The sequence below is a fragment of the Salvelinus fontinalis genome, chromosome 41 (genome assembly GCF_029448725.1).
Source record: "Salvelinus fontinalis isolate EN_2023a chromosome 41, ASM2944872v1, whole genome shotgun sequence".
NCBI lineage: Eukaryota > Metazoa > Chordata > Actinopteri > Salmoniformes > Salmonidae > Salvelinus > Salvelinus fontinalis.
In genome coordinates, this window is record NC_074705.1 from 11093838 (window position 1) to 11112511 (window position 18674).

The following is an 18674-nucleotide window of genomic DNA, read 5'->3' on the forward strand; positions in this document are numbered from 1 at the left end:
GTTTTTAACACTTGGTAAGTGTTGAAGTGTTTGGGTTTTAGAGGCTTGTTAACAGTGTCTTCTTACTTCTTTCTCCTCAGGTATGCGGTGGGCATCGCCTACAAGTCGGCCCCCAAGCACGAGTGGATTGGCAAGAACTCGGCCTCCTGGGTCCTGTGCCGCTGCAACAACTCGTGGGTGGTGCGCCACAACAGCAAGGAGCTGGCCATCGAGCCTTCGCCCCACCTGCGCCGCGTGGGCGTCCTGCTGGACTACGACGCTGGCTCGCTTACCTTCTACGACGCCGTGGGCTCGCAGCACCTGCACACGTTCCACGTGTCCTTCGCCCAGCCCGTGTGCCCTGTCTTCAACGTATGGAACAAGTGTCTGACTGTTCTCACGGGTCTGCCCATCCCTGAACACCTAGATGGGTTGGAAACCCAGGACTGAGACCCCCGTGGAACTAGAGTCGGTTTGGGTTAGGTTAGGTTAAGCCACCTTCAAGGCACTTTGGGCCTCTATGAACTAGCAAAGGTCGTCTTCAGTCTTGAATCATCCCAGAAAACGTCATGCTACCACCTCATTTCATTTTAGGCACTTTGGACCACCCCTTGGGCCAACGTCAATTGCACAGACCACCCTCTCTCTATTCAACCCCATAACGCTGTTTGTAGTGGGAAAGAAGGACAGAGCTACGTAGCTGTACAGTTGTGAATTATAGCATTGCCCAACTCCCACCTTCATGACTATGGAACCAAAGTAGCCATGAATTTAAATGATTTTACTCCCATTTTCTTGTGCTTATATGATAGATATTCATTATTGTAGTGTAAGAAAATAGCCTAGATAAATTCCAATATGTACATTTTCCCTTATGTTTACACATTGTTCATACATTATTTATGGTCAGTTTACCAAGGATAGGAGACATTTATAAATCTAGGGAAATTATTTTGATGCAATTTATCGATGTTACTTTCTAATCTAGAAAAAGTATTGTGTCCTAATACATGAATGTGTAAATTATACATGTTTTGTGACAACATAATTACTTTCTTCCTTACAGTACCTTAAACCCACAAGTGTAGAAGTACTGTTGCATTTTCGACAAGCAGGGAAACACAACAAATTGCGTCTTTAATTTTGGTCATGTTTTGTCCTCTTTGCAATGGGATAGGTCCTTTGTAGTTCAGCCATGCATGTTAGTGAGTATCTCTCAGGTCTATTCCAAATCCTGTTTTCATCCATGAAAATAATGCAAACTACTTTGTCCTCTCCTGAGTGAATCACAAACCTGAACTGAAAAACACATCCACGTTGTTGTTAGTTACAGTGAGGACAAGACTATTACAATCATTTCTCTCTTCAGGTCCAGTGGCCGCTGGGAGGTACATTTCAATGACAACAACCATGCCTCTGGGCATTTGTCATCCATATGTCACACAGGGAAGCACCACACTTACAAACTCAGTCATTATTACACCAAGGTCGATGCCACCACTAGCCACAGCTTGACCTCAGCTTGACCACTGTATGACCCAGTGACCGTGAACTCAAACGTTGTAGGATACGTCTCGCCACCACACACAGGCACTCCATGATGTACATAACGTATTATGTTCTCTTTTGATCTGTCTTCTTTCGAAAGAAGGACCATCTAGATATTTTACAGACCATCTTTAAGTTTTTAAAGGAACAAAATGGATTGGTTCACTCATTAATATGTGTCTTAGGTGTGGTTTGGGATTATCTGTTTCCTTGTAATGGATGCAGCGATTATCTACTCTTTAATGTTACCACAAAAACTGTTTAAATTCAGTTGTATGTTTGAATCCTGTGGACACTATTTTAGGAAAGAGGATTGGAATGCTTGTGTCACTGTACAAATATGAACTAGCATTTGTCGATTGTCAAAGGTTCAATAAAGAAAGGTACATTTTAACTTGTTTACTGCATCCTGTACTGTATATTTTATACACGACACACACACACACACACACACACACACACACACACACACACACACAGACACACACACACACACACACACACACACACACACACACACACACACACACACACACACACACACACACACACACACACACACACACACACACACACACACACACACTTTGTCGTAAACATAACTTTAGCAATAGTTACCGACCACCAACGTAGCCTAGTATATTGTTTTTTCTTGCCTTCCCACCATAAACCAACCCAACCAGCCACCTATGTCTAAGTTTAGCCTACAAGCTGGTGACTTTATCCTGAGAACTTCCTGTAGACAACAGGGCCTCTTCCTGGTCCGCTAGAGGCTTTTGTCTCTGGTTCACAGGGGCAACGGTGTGACCGGGCAATATGGGCCTTACCCAAAACAATATGGGCCTCAGACAAAACAACAAAGACCTGAATACAACTGACTGGGGTCCTTCCTCTTCCAACTAATATACATGTTTGACAACATTGTTTGGGAAGGTGTTTGTGTGTGTGTGTGTGGTACTCCACTGAGTGTCTCAGGGTTGCCATCCCACTGGGCAAAAACTGTGAAAACGTGGAAAACTGATTGGACTTGCAAAAAGTAATCAATTTAGTAATTTAGTATTTTTTTAAGCATGAATTCAATGACAGTGTGACATCTTTGATTGATTTCACACTTGCATCATTTAGCAGACGCTTTTATCCAGAGGAACTAGGGTTAAGTGCCTTGATCAATGACAGATTTAAAAAAAAATCTTCACCTAGTCAACTTGTGGATTAAAACAAGCAACCTTTTGGTTGCTGGCCCAATGCTCTTAACCGCTAGGTTACCTGCCGTCAACATATCACATTGAATTCACGTTAGTTGACAACTCAACCAAATGTAAATCAAAAATAATGTTGAACTGACATCTGTGCCCAGTGGGATGGTACAGTGATTCTCAAGAGGCAGCTCTTGCACCAGCCCAGGAAACTATTAGGATGACATGATTTTCAATGACATCTCTTTTGGTCCCCCGGTGGAAAAGCTTTAGGGATTTGCTGTGTGTTTGGTGTGTGTGTGTGATGGCATATGTACGTTGTGCATGAGTGAATGTATATGCGTGCATGCATGCATGCTTGTGCGTGCATGCGTGTGCGTGTGTGCAGACAGGTGTGCATACATATGTGACTGTGTGCGTGCATGTGTGTTGTTCATGAACTTACAGTGACCCTGCACATCAATTACTGGTCAGTGGAGGTCATGACTGAGCAGGAGCGCTGTGACATTTCCCTCATGGCTGGATGTTTGGCCAACACACCATGAATCTTAGCTACCCGTGAGAGAACTGCCCAGAATCACAATCTACAGACACAGGAAGTGAAGGATAGTTGATAAGAGGGAAATAGGAAAAATAACAAAAACAAATGTCTACATCAACTGCCTTCATTCAATGTGATAAACATTGTCTGGTTTCATGTGGCTACTTAGTTGTATAGCAAGCATCTACACACATTTCAATAGGACACCCATATTGCTGGTCACGTATTGAAAGGAAAATAAGAAAAAGTTGCCCACATAATTATACTTTACATTATGGCACATGATACTCTTCTCTCTAAACAAAAAGTATTCCATCAACTGTGGAGGCCGAGTCGAGTCAACTCCATGAATGGCCAGCAGAGGCCAGTATAATGTGAAAAGAAAGCACTTCATCCATAATCCATAACATAATTTGGAAAAATGATAGAATGTCTTGTGCCAATGTCTAACGATCAGGGTAGTGATATTAATATGATTCATTACAATAGGACCACACATGCTGAGTTGAATCTGTGTAGTCTGGCTCTTAGTATGGGTTATGGTGAGGGTTAATATCTCTGATACAGGCGTCCAGCTATCAACAATGATCTGACAGTACTGATTGTGCTTTATCAAAACAACATCTGTGAATTTGGAATACTATGACATAAACAAAGAAAACAAATAAGGGAAAGATCCTATTAATTCACTGACTACAGCTGTTCCATTAATCGAACATTGGATCCTAATCCAAAGTTTACTAATTCCTCTTACACAATGTTTTGCTTCCTGCCACGTGTAATAAATTGCCGTTTGATTCGCTGTGTGCCGCTGATCAATCATATGAAGGCTGGGAAGCAATTACATTTAATGACTTAAGTCCTCCTGCAATGGGCACAGTTTTTCTAAAGTTATCTATCTGGATTTTGCCTAAATGCATGGAAATAGAATGACTAGAATGGGAGTCCCCATTCAAGTAAACTATTTGTCAGTTCTATTCATTCTATGTCTATGCATTTAATCCTATCCGATAGGAAAAATCCAGATGGACAACTTTTGAAAGACTGGGCCCTGGGATTACAGAATTATTATGACAGATAAATGAGAAGGGAGGAGTTTTGGAGTCAGTTGTAAACAAGCATCATTCTTGCTTCCTTCTTTCCTGGTCTGATCAGACATGATCGGATGGCCTAAATGTTCACGATGCGTGATTACAGTGCACAATGAATGGCATAGCGTGACAACCCTGACTTGCACATGACACATAATGCACCCATAATTCACTGTGTAAAAACACATGGAGACTTTTCATCAGATTGATACGGTTTGTACCAGCATAGTCAGCCAGAGCGCGCTCTGTATCCAGTTACACCAGAATCCACCGACAAAAAAGTTAAGGGAACATGTCAAAGAAGATAGAATGTCAAAGAAGATAGCATTTCATACACTTTCTTGACATCATCATGTCTCAAGTGAAGATGGGAAGGTCTGTCATCACAACGATTAGTATATAAATATGACATCCTCCTATGTTCCCTCCGTCAAGCCTAATCAGAACTGGGAAGGTATCAGGTCTGTAATCTAACATCATAATAGTTCTGATGTTCTTTCATCAGACCTAATCATAACTGAGAATAGCGGAGGAGCTCTTTGAGAGCCGGGTCAGAATGACAAATGATGTGGTCGTTTCATCTTAAATCACGTTTTCCTCCAGCCCTCTCTCTCCATTTGGTTGAGGCAGCTCTGACAGCTCCTGTATCTGTCTGCACCACTCTCTTACATCCCCACTGGGCAAGTTCAATTAAGAGGCAGCTCACAAATACACTCAATGCAAAGTTATGGCCTCTGTCTCACCTCTAACTCACTCCCTTTCTTCTCTCTCTGTCTGTCTTGTTTCTTTCTTTCTCTCGCTTTCCTCTCTGTCTGTCTTGCTGTTTCTCTCTCTCTCTCTCTCTCTCTCTCTCTCTCTCTCTCTCTCTCTCTCTCTCTCTTCCTCTCTCTCTCTCTTTCCTGTCTGTCTAGCTGTTTCTCTCTCTCTCTCTTCTCTGTCTGTCTTGCTCTCTCTCTTCTCTGTCTGTCTGTCTGTCTGTCTTACTGTTTCTCTTTCTCTCTTTCTTCTCTCTCTCCTCTGTCTGTCTTGCTCTCTCTCTCTCTCTTCTCTGTCTGTCTTGCTGTTTCTCTCTCTCTCTCTTCTCTGTCTGTCTTGTTCTCTCTCTTTCTAATGTTTCTGTCTTGCGGTTTCTCTCTCTCTCTTTCTTCTCTGTCTGTCTTGTTGTTTCTCTCTTTCTTCTCTCTCTCTCTCTCTCTCTCTCTCTCTCTCTCTCTCTCTCTCTCTCTCTCTCTGTCTGTCTGTCTTGCTGTTTTCCTCTCTCTCTCTTTCTTCTCTCTCTCTCTTCTCTGTCTGTCTTGCTGTTTCTCTCTCTCTCTCTTCTGTTTGTCTTGCTCTCTCTCTCTTTCTTCTCTGTCTGTCTTGCTGTTTCTCTCTCTCCATCTCTCTCTCAATTCAATTCAATTCGCTTTATTGGCATGACGTAACAATGTACATATTGCCAAAGCTTATTTTGGATATTTACAATATAAAAATAAAAATGAGAATCAAAATTGTCAACGGGACAACAGTAACAACAATAACCAAGTGTCAAAATAACCATACATTCAACAATAACAAGAAGCATACAGTAGAGTACATGTGTAGTTTGATTGGTCTGTCAGACACTGTCCCTCAACTTATGGCAGGCAGCAATGTAGTGCGCTGCCAACCAACAGCTCTCTGCATCCTCCCCCAACAGGACTGGTAGCCTACTCTCATCAGAGAGATCTTTGGAACCTTGTTCCGGGCGGAATACAGACATGGAAACCAAACAGAGGTAACTGGAATATGAAGCATAAATCTATTGCAGTGACATAGGAAAGTTTTTCTTTCGTGTTTCAAATTTGGGGAAATGACACTCTCTAATTGTTTTATATTTTTGACATTTTGTCAGGAAATGCAGCTCCGTCTCAGGTTCTGTTGTTGTGCAGTGGTTGCACAGCCTTTCCTCTACAGGGAGCCAGGTTTTCCTGTGACTACCCTTCTCAATGGCAAGGCTGTGCTCACTGAGCCTGTACTTTGTCAAGGTTTTCCTAAGGTTTTGATCAGTAACCATGGTCAAATATTTAGCCACAGTGTACTGTCGATTTAGGGCCAGATAGCACTGCATTTTGTGTTTGTGCTTGTGTTTCCCAATAAGCAACGTAGTTTTGTTTTCACTGTGTTGTAATTTGGTTTATCCTGATTGATTGGATGTTCTGGTCCTGAGACTTCAGTGTGTTAGTAGAACAGGTTTGTGAACTCAGCACCAGGACCAGCTGGATGAGGGGACTCTTTTATTTGCTCAGCTCTTGGGATTGCAGGGCTTGGTAGTGATATGAGAGGGGGTCACTGTAATTGCTCTTTTTTGAGTTTTTATTATTAGTGGATATTTGCCTAATTCTGCCCTGCATGCATTGATTGTAGTTTTCCTCTGGACATGTAGGATCATCTTACAGAACTCTGCATGCAGGGTTTCAATGGGGTGTTTGTCCCATTTGATGAAATCTTGTTTTGCAAGTGGACCCCACACCTCGCTGCCATAAAGTGAAATTGGTTCAATGACATGTTCAATTAGTTTTTGCCAAATTTTAATTGGTATTTCAATTTGAATTAGCTTTTTAATGGCGTAGAATGCCCTGCGTGCTTTCTCTCTCAGTTCATTCACTCTCTCATTAAAAAGGTGCCCAGTTGAGCTTATTTTTAAACCTAAGTAATTGTAGTGTGTACAGTACTCTATATATTTTGTACCAATTGAGAACTTTGGTCTAATTCCCTGAGATCTGGATCTTCTCTGGAAAATCATTATTTTAGTCTTTACTGCCAGGGCCCAGGTCTGGCAGTGCTGCTCTAGCTGGTCCAGGCTCTGCTGTAGGCCATGTGCTGTGGGTGACAGCAGGCATAGGTCATCTGCGAAGAGTAGGCATTTAACTTCTGAATTGTGGAGACTAACACAAGGGGCTGAGGATTTTTCTAGAATAGTGGCCAATTCATTAATGTAAATATTGAAGAGTGCAGGGCTCAGATTGCAACCCTGGCGAAGGCCCCGCCACTGGTTAAAGAAGTCTGTTCTTTTCTTACCAATTTTAATGCTGCACGTATTGCCAGTATACATTGATCTAATTATGTCATATGTTTTACCCCCTACACCACTTTCAATAACTTTGTAGAACAGTCCTGTATGCCAAACAGAATCAAATGCTTTTTGGAAGTCGACATAGCAAGCCTATATTTTGGTATTATTTTGGTGGACATGTTTATCTATCAGGGTGTGGAGGGTGTAAATATGATCAGTTGTGCGATGTTTTGGTATAAATCCAATTGTAACGGTAGTCATATTCCTCCTCCTCGGACGAGGAGAGGCGAGAAGGATCGGACCAATACGCAGAGTGGTTAGTTTCCATAGTGATTTAATAATTAACAAAAACAATTTGTGATACAAAATAAATACTGTGACAGTCCCGTGTGGCGAAACACTGACACAAGAACAAATAAACGAAGAGCAGAAAAACGATAGAGTACAGTGTGGTGAAAAACACGAACACGGAAACAAACACCCACAAAACACACGTGAAACCCAGTCTGCCTAAGTATGATTCTCAATCAGGGACAACGATTGACAGCTGCCTCTGATTGAGAATCCTACCAGGCCGAACACAAAAATCCCAACATAGAAAATCACACATAGACACCCCACCCAACTCGCGCCCTGACCATACTAAATAAATACAAAACAAGAGAAAACAGGTCAGGAACGTGACACCAATTTGGCTTTTACTCAAGACATTGTGCTTATTAAGGAAGTTTAGAACTCTTACATTGATAATACTACAGAAAACCTTCCCCAGGTTACTGTTCACACAAATGCCTCTGTAATTGTTAGGGTCAAATTTGTCTCCGTTCTTAAAGATTGGGGTTATGAGTCCTTGATTCCAGATGTCAGGGAAATAACCTACACTCAGGATCAAATTAAACAGTTTTACAGTTTTTTTCAATGGTTTAAGCACAATTTTGAAAACAGGGCCCGGTTTGTCAAAACACTACACACAATTAGCACAACCCTACACCAAAGTAGCACAACACTTCAGATCATTTGCAAAATGAAACAATTTTGTCAAAACTATACACGACTTCTTAAAAATAATATTTTGCTACCATACGAAACACACACATTTCATATGACTTCAATCTTTTTGAACCAGTTACACACTGCTGTTGCTAACCTAAAACACTTTTAGCAAGTCTAATTGTCAGAGATTAGAGTACTGTAAATGAAGTACACAGAGAAAGTGCAACTATGCAAACACTACACAAGACCAACGCTGCAGACTGAGGAAAATATAATTTATTTCTCTCCATATACCCAAATCAGTCAACATGTCAACATGGAGAATCACAACAAAACATGTCCCAGTTTTCATGCTACTACAGTAGTGTGCATAACACTGTTAGCTCAGCAAACAGACAAACGTAAAATACTGTATCCAGTACAGGTTACAATTATAGTAAATAACAACAACAACAAACAAACAAAAAATAATCTGAAAAAAACTGACAATATTGTACAGAAAATACTACAGTAAACATACTATACATTATCTCTTCGCCTAGCTGGATCTGGCCAGAGAATTTCATCAACATCACAAGCAATATCGTCATTAGCAAGACAACGCGGGAAGAACCGTCTTGAATATCGAATCCATCCTTGCACAGCTGCGGCGTCGACTTGGTCACAGGCGTCCTCCATGGCCTGAATGAGGGGTACCTGAGCCTGGGGCTGGAGATCGTAAACCTTCCACCGCCATGCAGAGAAAAACTCTTTGATAGGGTTTAGAAACGGAGTGTATGTTGGAAGGTATATTACTGTCATCTGTGGATGGTGTTGAAACCAGTTCTGGACCAAAGCAGAGCGGTGGAATGACACGTTGTCCCAGATGACCGTGTATTGCATCTGGTGCATTTCATTACCTGCTGTGACGATGTGGTGCAATCGGTCCAAAAAATGCAAGAATGTGAGGTGTGTTGTAAGGGCCCATTTTGGCATGACGGAGGACCACCGCATGCTGTGAAATGGCAGCGCAAAGGGTGATGTTACCCCCACGTTGCCCTGGGACATTGATTATAGCCCTGTGGCCAATGATATTTCTGCCTCTCCTTCTTGCTATTGTGAGGTTGAACCCTGCCTCATCAATATATATGAATTCATGCAGGATTTCCTCAGCATCCATCTGCAAAACTCCCTGAAAGACAAGATTGTGTGAAAATGAAAGACAGTGAAAGACAAGATTGTGTAGTTCAGGATAGGTCTAGTATACAGTCAATGTAAAGAAGTCCTGTGTGCAGTATGCAACATCACAGTGCTAAAGTGAACAATACAAACCTCCACATACTCATGCCGCAGCCGTTTGACCCTCTCTGAATTCCGCTCAAAAGGCACTCAGTAAAGTTGTTTCATTTGAACCTGATGTCTTTTCAGGATGCGTGCCAGTGTTGACTGAGAGACCTGATGGCCATTATTGAAAATGGCATGGTCACTGATAATGTTTGCTTGTAGTTCTCTGAGCCTGATAGCATTATTGGCCAAAACCATGTTTATTATCTCTCTCTTGTTCTTGCATGAATATGGGCCCCCTTCCTCCTTGTCGTTCCCGACCCTCAATCATATGTAGAGAATAATACATGTAACTTACTGTTGTCCATATGTCACCATTTTGTATCGCTAATTCCTCTTGTTTAGATTTCTTTTGTTTTTTTACAATTTTGCCAGATCTTTTTTGTGTTTATGGACTCCTCAATTAGTGTCAGCTGCTTGCTGTTGTACTGTGCTTTTTTGGTTCTGAGTGTACGTTTATAGAGTTTTAAAATCTCACAGTAATGAAGGCGTAATTCACCATTATTTGGGTCCCTGTGCTTTTGGTTGGATAGTGTTCTAAGTTTTTTCCTTATAATTTTACAATCTGCATCAAATCAGTTGTCATCTGAGATCTTTTTTATTTTGTTTTTTATCAATTTCAATTGTGCTTCTTTTGCCATTTGCCTGAATATATAGTTGATGTTTTGTACTGCTAGATTGATGCCTTCTTTAATGTGAATGAATGTGGTATCCAGAAAGTTATCTCTCTCTCTCTCTCTCTCTCTCTCTCTCTCTCTCTCTCTCTCTCTCTCTCTCTCTCTCTCTCTCCCTCTCTCTCTCCCTCTCTCTCTCCCTCTCTCTCTCTCTCTCTCTCTCTCTCTCTCTCTCTCTCTCTCTCTTTCTTCTGTCTGTCTTGTTTTCTCTCTCTCTTTTTCTTCTGTCTGTCTTGTTTTCTCTCTCTCTTATTTGTCTGTCTTGCTGTTTCTCTCTCTCTGTGTCTGTCTGTCTTTCTGTCTTGCTCTCTCTCTCTCTCTCTCTCTCTCTCTCTCTCTCTTTTTCTTCTCTGTCTGTCTTGTTCTCTCTCTCTCTTATTTGTCTGTCTTGCTGTTTCTCTCTCTGTGTCTGTCTGTCTTTCTGTCTTGCTCTCTCTCTCTCCCTCTCTCTCTCTCTCTCTCTCTCTCTCTCTTTCCCACATTTAGTCAGTCAGCCAGTGAGTCAGTCTCTCCATCCTTTCACAATAGTCAGCAATTTTATCCTGACAGCCAAGAGAATCCAATTATTTTGCACCCCTCGATCCTAAAATCTTCACTGAGGGTGAAACAAACTTGGACAGGCCCCCCTTTTTACCACTGCACCAGCTAATTAAGTGATGATAATTTATTGCACTCCACATTTGCGAGAGCTTTTGTGCTTTCAAGTCATTGAAAAAAAAGCAGCTTGAGTAGCCGAGCGGCTGAAAACGATAAAGCCATAAATTGAAAGGTCACCGCATCAGCGCTAACGTGTTACCTAGGTGTTCCAGTCTGTCCCTGACCTTTCCTTTCCACTAATCTACAAAGTAAGAGCAGATCCAATGGGAATAGAGATGGCGAGGGCAGCCGAGCAACAATGAACAGTGAGGTCACTCAAGGACGTGCGCAGCCAGTTTCCATCCGACCGTTAACTTTGTGAAGAGAAGCTCTAGCTTACACTGACTCCCAGACACAGGACATGTACAGCCCCCTGGCTGGGTGAAATAGATGCTGACGCTCCAATGGCAATGGCTCACCACAGCTTAGCCCTCCCCCTCAAGGTCTGAGCAGTTTAACAGCACATTTTCTGTAATTCATTTGTTTTTTTTTGGGGGGGGGGGGGCACACTAGTATCCAATGGTGAAAAAGCAGAGAGCTTCACTTATGTCACGCCAGGTTGAAATGGCGCTGCCTTTAAAAAAAAATGAAGATAGCAGAGAGATGCTGTGACTCAGTAGGTTGAACAAACAAGCGGAGGTGTGTTGTACAGGGGGCGGGATATGACGGGGCGCATCGCAAGGCTAATTGCTTATGGATTACCTGTGCAGAGTCCCCTTGGAGAGAGATTTGGAAGTGGCGCTCTCCCAGGTGACACTTAAATGGCATGTTGCTGCCCCTGTTGTGTTGAAGGAAAGACACAGATGCATCTGTGTGTGAAGTGGTTTGGGGGGTTAGTGTGGGTGTGTGCTTGTGTGCGTGCGTGTGAGGGGTGAGGGGGTATGTCTATCCGTCTGTCTGTCTGTCTGCCTGCCTGTCCGTCCGTCCGTCCGTCCGTCCGTCCGTCTGTCTGTCCGTCTGTCTTTCTGTCTGTCTGTCCACTTAAAAACATACTGAAACAAATACGCTTCACTCTTAGCGTCTCCTACAGCATCACACAGACCTCATTCCCATAGACGTCAAGGATTGTAATCTGATTTGACGCCTGACCATGACCAAATATGCAAGCAGTCACCCAGCATTTCCATGTGATAATTTATCATTGAATAACTAATGATAGAGTGAGAATTAAGACTATTAAAAAAAATAGAAGAAAATCAAAGTTATCAGGCCTTATTGCTTAAATAATGGAGTGTATAGTATGGACAGCATATGAACAGGAAAGGTGTGTACAGCAGTAGTTACACAGGATGAGCCTTAACTAGAATACAGTATATACACATGACGTGGGTAAAACAGAATGTAAACATTAAGTGACCATTGTTCAATGACTCTATATATATAGTGCAGCAGTCTCTAAGGTGCAGGGTAGAGTACTGGGTGGTAGCCGGCTGGTAACAGTGACTGAGGTTCAGGGCAGCGTACTGGGTGGAGGCATCTGTACTGTCTCCTACTTCTAGATGGTAGCAGGGAAAACCATCCGTGGCTTCGGTGGCTGAGGTCATTGATGATCTTCCTGGCCTTCCGGTGACACCGGGCGCTGTAGATGTCCTGGAGGACAGGAAGTATGCCCCAATGATGTGTGAAAGCAATATCTTTAAATACATCTGGACGTGATGCAAATGTTACCATTTTTCAGACATATACATGACAAAGGTTGTCATATTTGCCTTTGATTTTGACATCAAGAAGATTTTTGCTCTTCAATACTCCTCTGGAGTTTGCCATTGAGAACGAATGACCTGCATAAAGATCTCTCATCAGGGGACGAAAAACGTACGTTTTCTCAATGAAAAAACAAACCCAGCATATTGATTCGCTTTGATATAACATCCCTTAACTCCTCTTGATGATAGGCAAAATTAAAATAAATGTTCTTACCAGGTGAGTTGTGAGTTGAATGTGAATGATACAGTTTCTACATCCGAACACCAGAGGGTGCTGTGGACACATGAATGAACACAAGTGGATGCTTAGTGGCCTGGGAAAACCTGGCTTGGAGCCTCATGGGGCCTCATTTCTACCTCTGCAACACTGTCGGGCAGAGAGCTAACACTGAACAGAGCCAGCAGAGACAATACAAAACAAGACTTTATTCTCATTTGGTTGGTCACGTATGCTTTCCGTGTCGCCCATTCTTACTCCAAACCGAGACCTAGCCCTCCGGTGTAGATTTTTGTCAGAAAATAGATTTCCACCATGTTTTTACTCTAAGCCTCCCTCAACCCGTTCCATATTCACGACCCTCCATGTTTGCTACTTCCTGGGGGCAGCAGGCGAAATCATGTCTTTTAGGAGATGAATGTCCACATTCACTCCCGGCAGTTAGTGTGCTGAATGCATGCCAGAGTAATACAAACAACCTGGGGATGTTGGTTAAGTTTAATATCCATTTGGCGGTGCGATTTTATGGGTCAGCACGGCTCCAGTGAGACGAGCGTCAGTCGAGAGACTCTCCATTGCACACCTTGAATTATAAATCTGATGCATAGCAATGTAATCCAGCTCCATTCGCTACAGAAGACTGCAACCAAATAGCATTGATACTATCTATACATTGTATCATTGGGGTGTACACTAACTGGGCCAACTGCTCTGCAGATACTGAGTAGTAGATGGACACAACTAGACTACATCTCTAAACGTTAACTCAATCATTTGGAGGCATAGAGGTGCAGTAAAAGGTTGTCCATTAAATAATAATGACTAATGAACAAAGGAAAGATTCTATCTTCTGGTGGTGCAAAACCTGACCTGATTAAAACACAAGTGTAATAAAAAAACAAGTGTGTGTATGTGTATGTGCACAAACTCACTGTGTGTGTTTCTCTGAGTTTGTGTGTGCATGTCTGCGCATGCCTGTGTGCGTGTGTGCATGTCTGTGTGCATGTGGGTGTTTCTCTGTGAGAGTGCATGTGTGCATGTGTGTGTGTGTGTGTGTGTGATTATGCATGTTTTACCATAGTCTCTGATATTCTTCTCACCACATCTGACCTGTAGAATGACAGGAATTTCCAGGGGTATTGAGGAGGATACCGTAAAGCACTTCGTAGGAATAGTCAGCCAGCAACACAACAGGGGATTCAAGGCATCACTCCTTCAATCAACCTGTAGAATTGGAGTGAGCTGCTCAACAGCGGCCCACTCACACTCCAGGGCACAGAGAGGGGATTTCAGAGCCTCACAGGTAGCCCTTTGTAGGCCTGCCAAATCTACGAGAGGGAGGTGGAAGCCGATTTCCACCCCGAGTCCATCTCTCCACCCCTCTGTCTGGACGAGTTTGAAGACTTTTAACCTCAGCCGTCCTTCTTAGGGGTGGGGATTATTCATGGGGATCTAAAGCTGAGATCCTGTGAAATACCATTGGGATTTGACTTCCTCTTACTGTATATTCTCACTATAGGTGTATAGTTCTGTCTACAGTTGAATGATATTTTGAATGAATATAAAAGGTATCGAAACAGATGAAGGCACTTATCACAACAGTGCCATGAATCGACAGTATGCAGATGGGGTATTAGGGATCAATAGTTTGTTAGTCTCTCCTGTTAGACGATCTGTCAAAGGTAAGTGCATGTGCCCATGGACTCTTTGTAAAATGCAAACCTAATGGTTGGATCAAAGGTCGAGCGGCGGAGACCAGCAGTTCAAAATCGATGGCCGGATTAATCTCGTTCCACTGTGCAGCTATTACAGCGGGGGAGTGATCACTAGACCATGGCAAAGGCCAGCATTCGTCTCTGTAATGATCAAATCTGTCGGATGACAAAAGGTCCACTTTTAGGAACCACTGCAACATAGACATAGGCTCTCCACCTTTTCAGCCTTGACAAAGATGCACTTCGATTGAGACGTATGCCAAACACTGTGAGGCATTATTCTCCCTGACATGCTACGGTGCACCTCTATTTCCAACACCTTATCCTTACCATTAAGTGATGAGCACATGATTTTTCATTGACACACCTCCCCGCTCTCACACACAGTGTGATTCCATGGAAAGAAAGAGGGGTGGAAGGATACCGTGAGTAATCCTAAACCTGAAATTGTAATCTTAACTGGCTATTTATAGTCCTTTAGTCTCAACCCTAGCACCCAATAAAACCCCTCAATCTCCTTCCTTACCAACTTTTTTTTTATAGAAGCAGATTGGCATGGGAGGAAGCAGAATTGAATGGAAACTATTCAAATGGAGACTTTTCTGTATTATTTTCAACCAGAATCCCCTGACAACCAGAGCTGGCCTTTCATATTAACCCTGGCTCCCTCCCCTCCTCCCCCTCGAACCTCCAGCACCAACCAACCACCAGCCTCCAAGGGATCAATTGAACTACACATTCAATGAATTCTTTGGCAGCTCCTGTATTTCCTTGGAGAAACCACTCCTCTAGCTATCCGTCGAGGGGGGAAAAAGAGAAAAAAACGAGGAGAAAAAGCGTCAGTTTGCTCTGGGATGTTTAGCGCGTGGCTCTGACTGGTCTTGGCAAAGGAGTTGCTGCGTTCACTCCCAGCAAGGCTAAATACAATGCTGTAAGAGGAAATGAAAGAGGGCCAAAGGATAAGATCAGGAAATACAATAAGGAGCTGTCTTGTAAACAACACCTTGATGGCAGAAACAGATAATACAAGGAAGTGTATTGAACAGCCATTACATTTTTTTCTGACATGTATGTTTGCAGTTTTTTCAGGGTGTGTTTGCGGCTTTTCAGTTTTTTTCAAATAATTGCTTGTTTAAAATCACCCTATTTCTCGTTCCACTCATGATACATTAAGCACTTTCACGACATTCACCATGCTCATGAATAGCATACATAAGCAAAGATTTGGCATTATCATTGATTTGATTCATACATTAAGAGGCCACCCTTGAAGATAATGAACTTAGCTGGTGTATGCATTATTCACTCAATAGAACAAAAGAATAATATTAGATATTAATATTTGTTTTCGGAGCATGGGTGATTAGTTGTGGGTGTGTGAGAACCTGTTTAGAAAATATGATGAGTGTGAAGACCCCCGACGGGAGGATCAACTTTATAGGGCAGAACAAGTGAACCGTTCCACCAGCGTATAAGACGACCGAAACGATGCTGTGACACATTTACTTCCTCAGGCCTCATCTCACCAAGTGGTTGTAGCACACTAATGGAAGAATATTTATAAAAGTTATCTTCCAGCATAATATATAATATAATACATGCCACTTAGCTGACGCTTTTATCTAAAGCGACTTACAGTCATGCGTGCATACATGAAAGATAACTACCTCATTTAATGGATGTAAAGTGCCTGTAGGCCGAAACATGGAATAGCTAGTTCCATCTCTCACATTATGGAGGCATCTCTTTCTCCTTCTTTCGATTGCAAATGAGAGTTCAGGCCAACAATAACAGCAGCAGCAGCAGCAGCTGTATGTCTGTCGAGGAGGAAGTCTGTGTTCTTCTACAATAGCTGACAGAGCTGCGTTTGTCCACGTCAGCAGTTTATGTGACAGCCCGAGGAAGTACTGATCTCCAGGATTGGATGGAGTCGTTTGATCATCACAACACTGTACTTCTTCAAGTACTTTCAGGACTCTCAGCCCCTCTCCTCTTGAAGGTTCGAGGAGCTTCTACCTACATAGCATTGTTGTCTGGAGGAGTGGTGCTGATGGTGGGAAGACTATTGTGTTCTAATAGCCTGACCACCCACACGCACACGTTTGTTGAGTGACACTTTATCAGTGGAAATGTTTCTGCGATGTCCCCATAATTATAAGTTAACTGCACCCACACAACTCGTGCGGGCACTTTGAAGATTTTTTATGAAGGCTGAGAAAGTTTCTGCATGAGGGGAATAAAAATAAAAAATTTACTTTTCTTAATGTTGACTAGTGACCGTTCATCTGGTATTGTTATTTGATATGATCTGTTGGAAAATATCTATGTACTGTACATTCCATGCAAAAATACGAGTTTTTCCACATCATAGCAGCAAAATGTATAAGATACTACATTTAGTGGGGCATCTATAAGTTAGTTATCACGTCACTTGGTTTCATCATAACAGTTTACAACACAGTTTTAAGAGCCGTCAGAGAATATTAGAACATACTCCAGGCCAAGTGGAGGCTGCTGAGGGGAGGACAGCTCGTCATAATGCCTGGAATGGAGTAAATGGAATGGTATCCATCACTTGTTGGATACCATTCCATTGACTCCATTCCAGCCAGTATTATGAGCCGTCCTCCCGTCAGCAGCCTCCACTGCCCCGGCCAGGTCCTCATTTTATCTGATGAGCAACGATGGCCACACCGTCGCCATTCCTCGCAGCTGGTAAAGATCAAGAGCGACAACACACACACTCAAGCCTCTCCCAATCTCCCAACACCCGTGGATGTGTACTGCATGAGTCTCTATGAGTGAGAGGTGAACTCCCGATTAAACACTACTCGCCGCCACGATCATCCTTCCTCCCTCTGTGACATAAGCCCTGGCATTTAGATAACTTAGCTCTTTCTGAATCATTGCCTCTCTCTGGAGCTCACAGTAGCCTCCTCCCCGGCAGCCAAAGACATGGGGAGGGGGATAAGGGTCCATCAGACAAGAAATAACTCATTAGGGTGAAAATATTCCTCCTTCCTCACCTCCACCCTTGACTTTGTATCTTCATTCCTGCTCTCTTCAAATGTCTTTCAATGTTGTTCACTTATTTGCAATTTTACAGTTCAGCGGAACCTCTGACTTTAACGTCGAATGACAACACGCTCTTCTGAACATGTACATGTACAAATTACCTTGACTAACCTGTACCCCCGCATAATAACTCGGTACACACCGTGATAAAGCCTCGTTATTGTTATTTCATTGTGTTACTTTTTATTACATTTTTTACTTTAGTTTATTTAGAAAATATTTTCTTAACTCCATTTCTTGAACTGCATTGTTGGTTAAAGGCTTGTAAAGTAAGCATTTCACGGTAAGGTTGTTATATTCGGGGGATGTGACAAATACAATAGAAAAGACTGGACTTCCATGCATTTTTTTTTATTCCCCCATGATTGGTAGACTCATTTGTTAGATAACTTTGTTCTGGCACACTGCGCCTGAATTAAAAAAAAATAAGTTCCCAAGGTGATTATAAATATTGTCAGTCCTGGTAGTAGGTCAATTTAAAATGTTGCGACTCTTGAGACCCAGGGCAGATTTCTCCTCCTCCACTCTTTGCGTGAGCTTGTCAACACCCCAAAGTCACTTTCGCTGTCTTTCTTCACAACGGAGTTAGCGAAAATTGATTCTACCTCATTGCCTAAGCGACCTCTGAAACCGACTTCTGTGTCGGGCCAACCTGTGCTGACAACCCCCCGCTGGAGTAAAAAGCACATGGGCGCCAGCTCCCCGCTCTATACACCACACCGCTGTCTCCATGCCCCAGGATCCTCTCTGTTCCAATCCTGATTGACTTCCCTCTTGCTCAAAGCCTGCCAGCTCTGTAGGTCATTCAGCTAGTAGAAAAGAGACAAAAAAATTGAAAGAGAAACAGGGGAGTGAGTGAGAAAATTTAACAAAGAACCCACACTGGCTCTCACAGTGTGGTGCTGGTATATCTCAGTCTCTGTAGACTGTGGAGCATGGCAGAGTC

The 18674-nt window shown here is 42.7% G+C and overlaps 1 protein-coding gene across 4 annotated transcripts in view; it reads left to right on the top strand.

Annotated features, from left to right (window-relative positions):
- LOC129840265 (E3 ubiquitin-protein ligase Midline-1-like) overlaps window positions 1-1925 on the top strand; it is a 45046-nt gene extending 43121 nt beyond the window's left edge. For all 4 annotated transcript variants that reach the window (XM_055908015.1, XM_055908016.1, XM_055908013.1 and 1 more), the window contains one exon: window positions 81-1925. In XM_055908015.1, coding sequence (XP_055763990.1) covers window positions 81-429 — 349 coding nt within the window. In that variant the 3' untranslated portion in view covers window positions 430-1925. The remainder of the gene's footprint in view (window positions 1-80) is intronic.
- Window positions 1926-18674: the final 16749 nt, after the last annotated feature.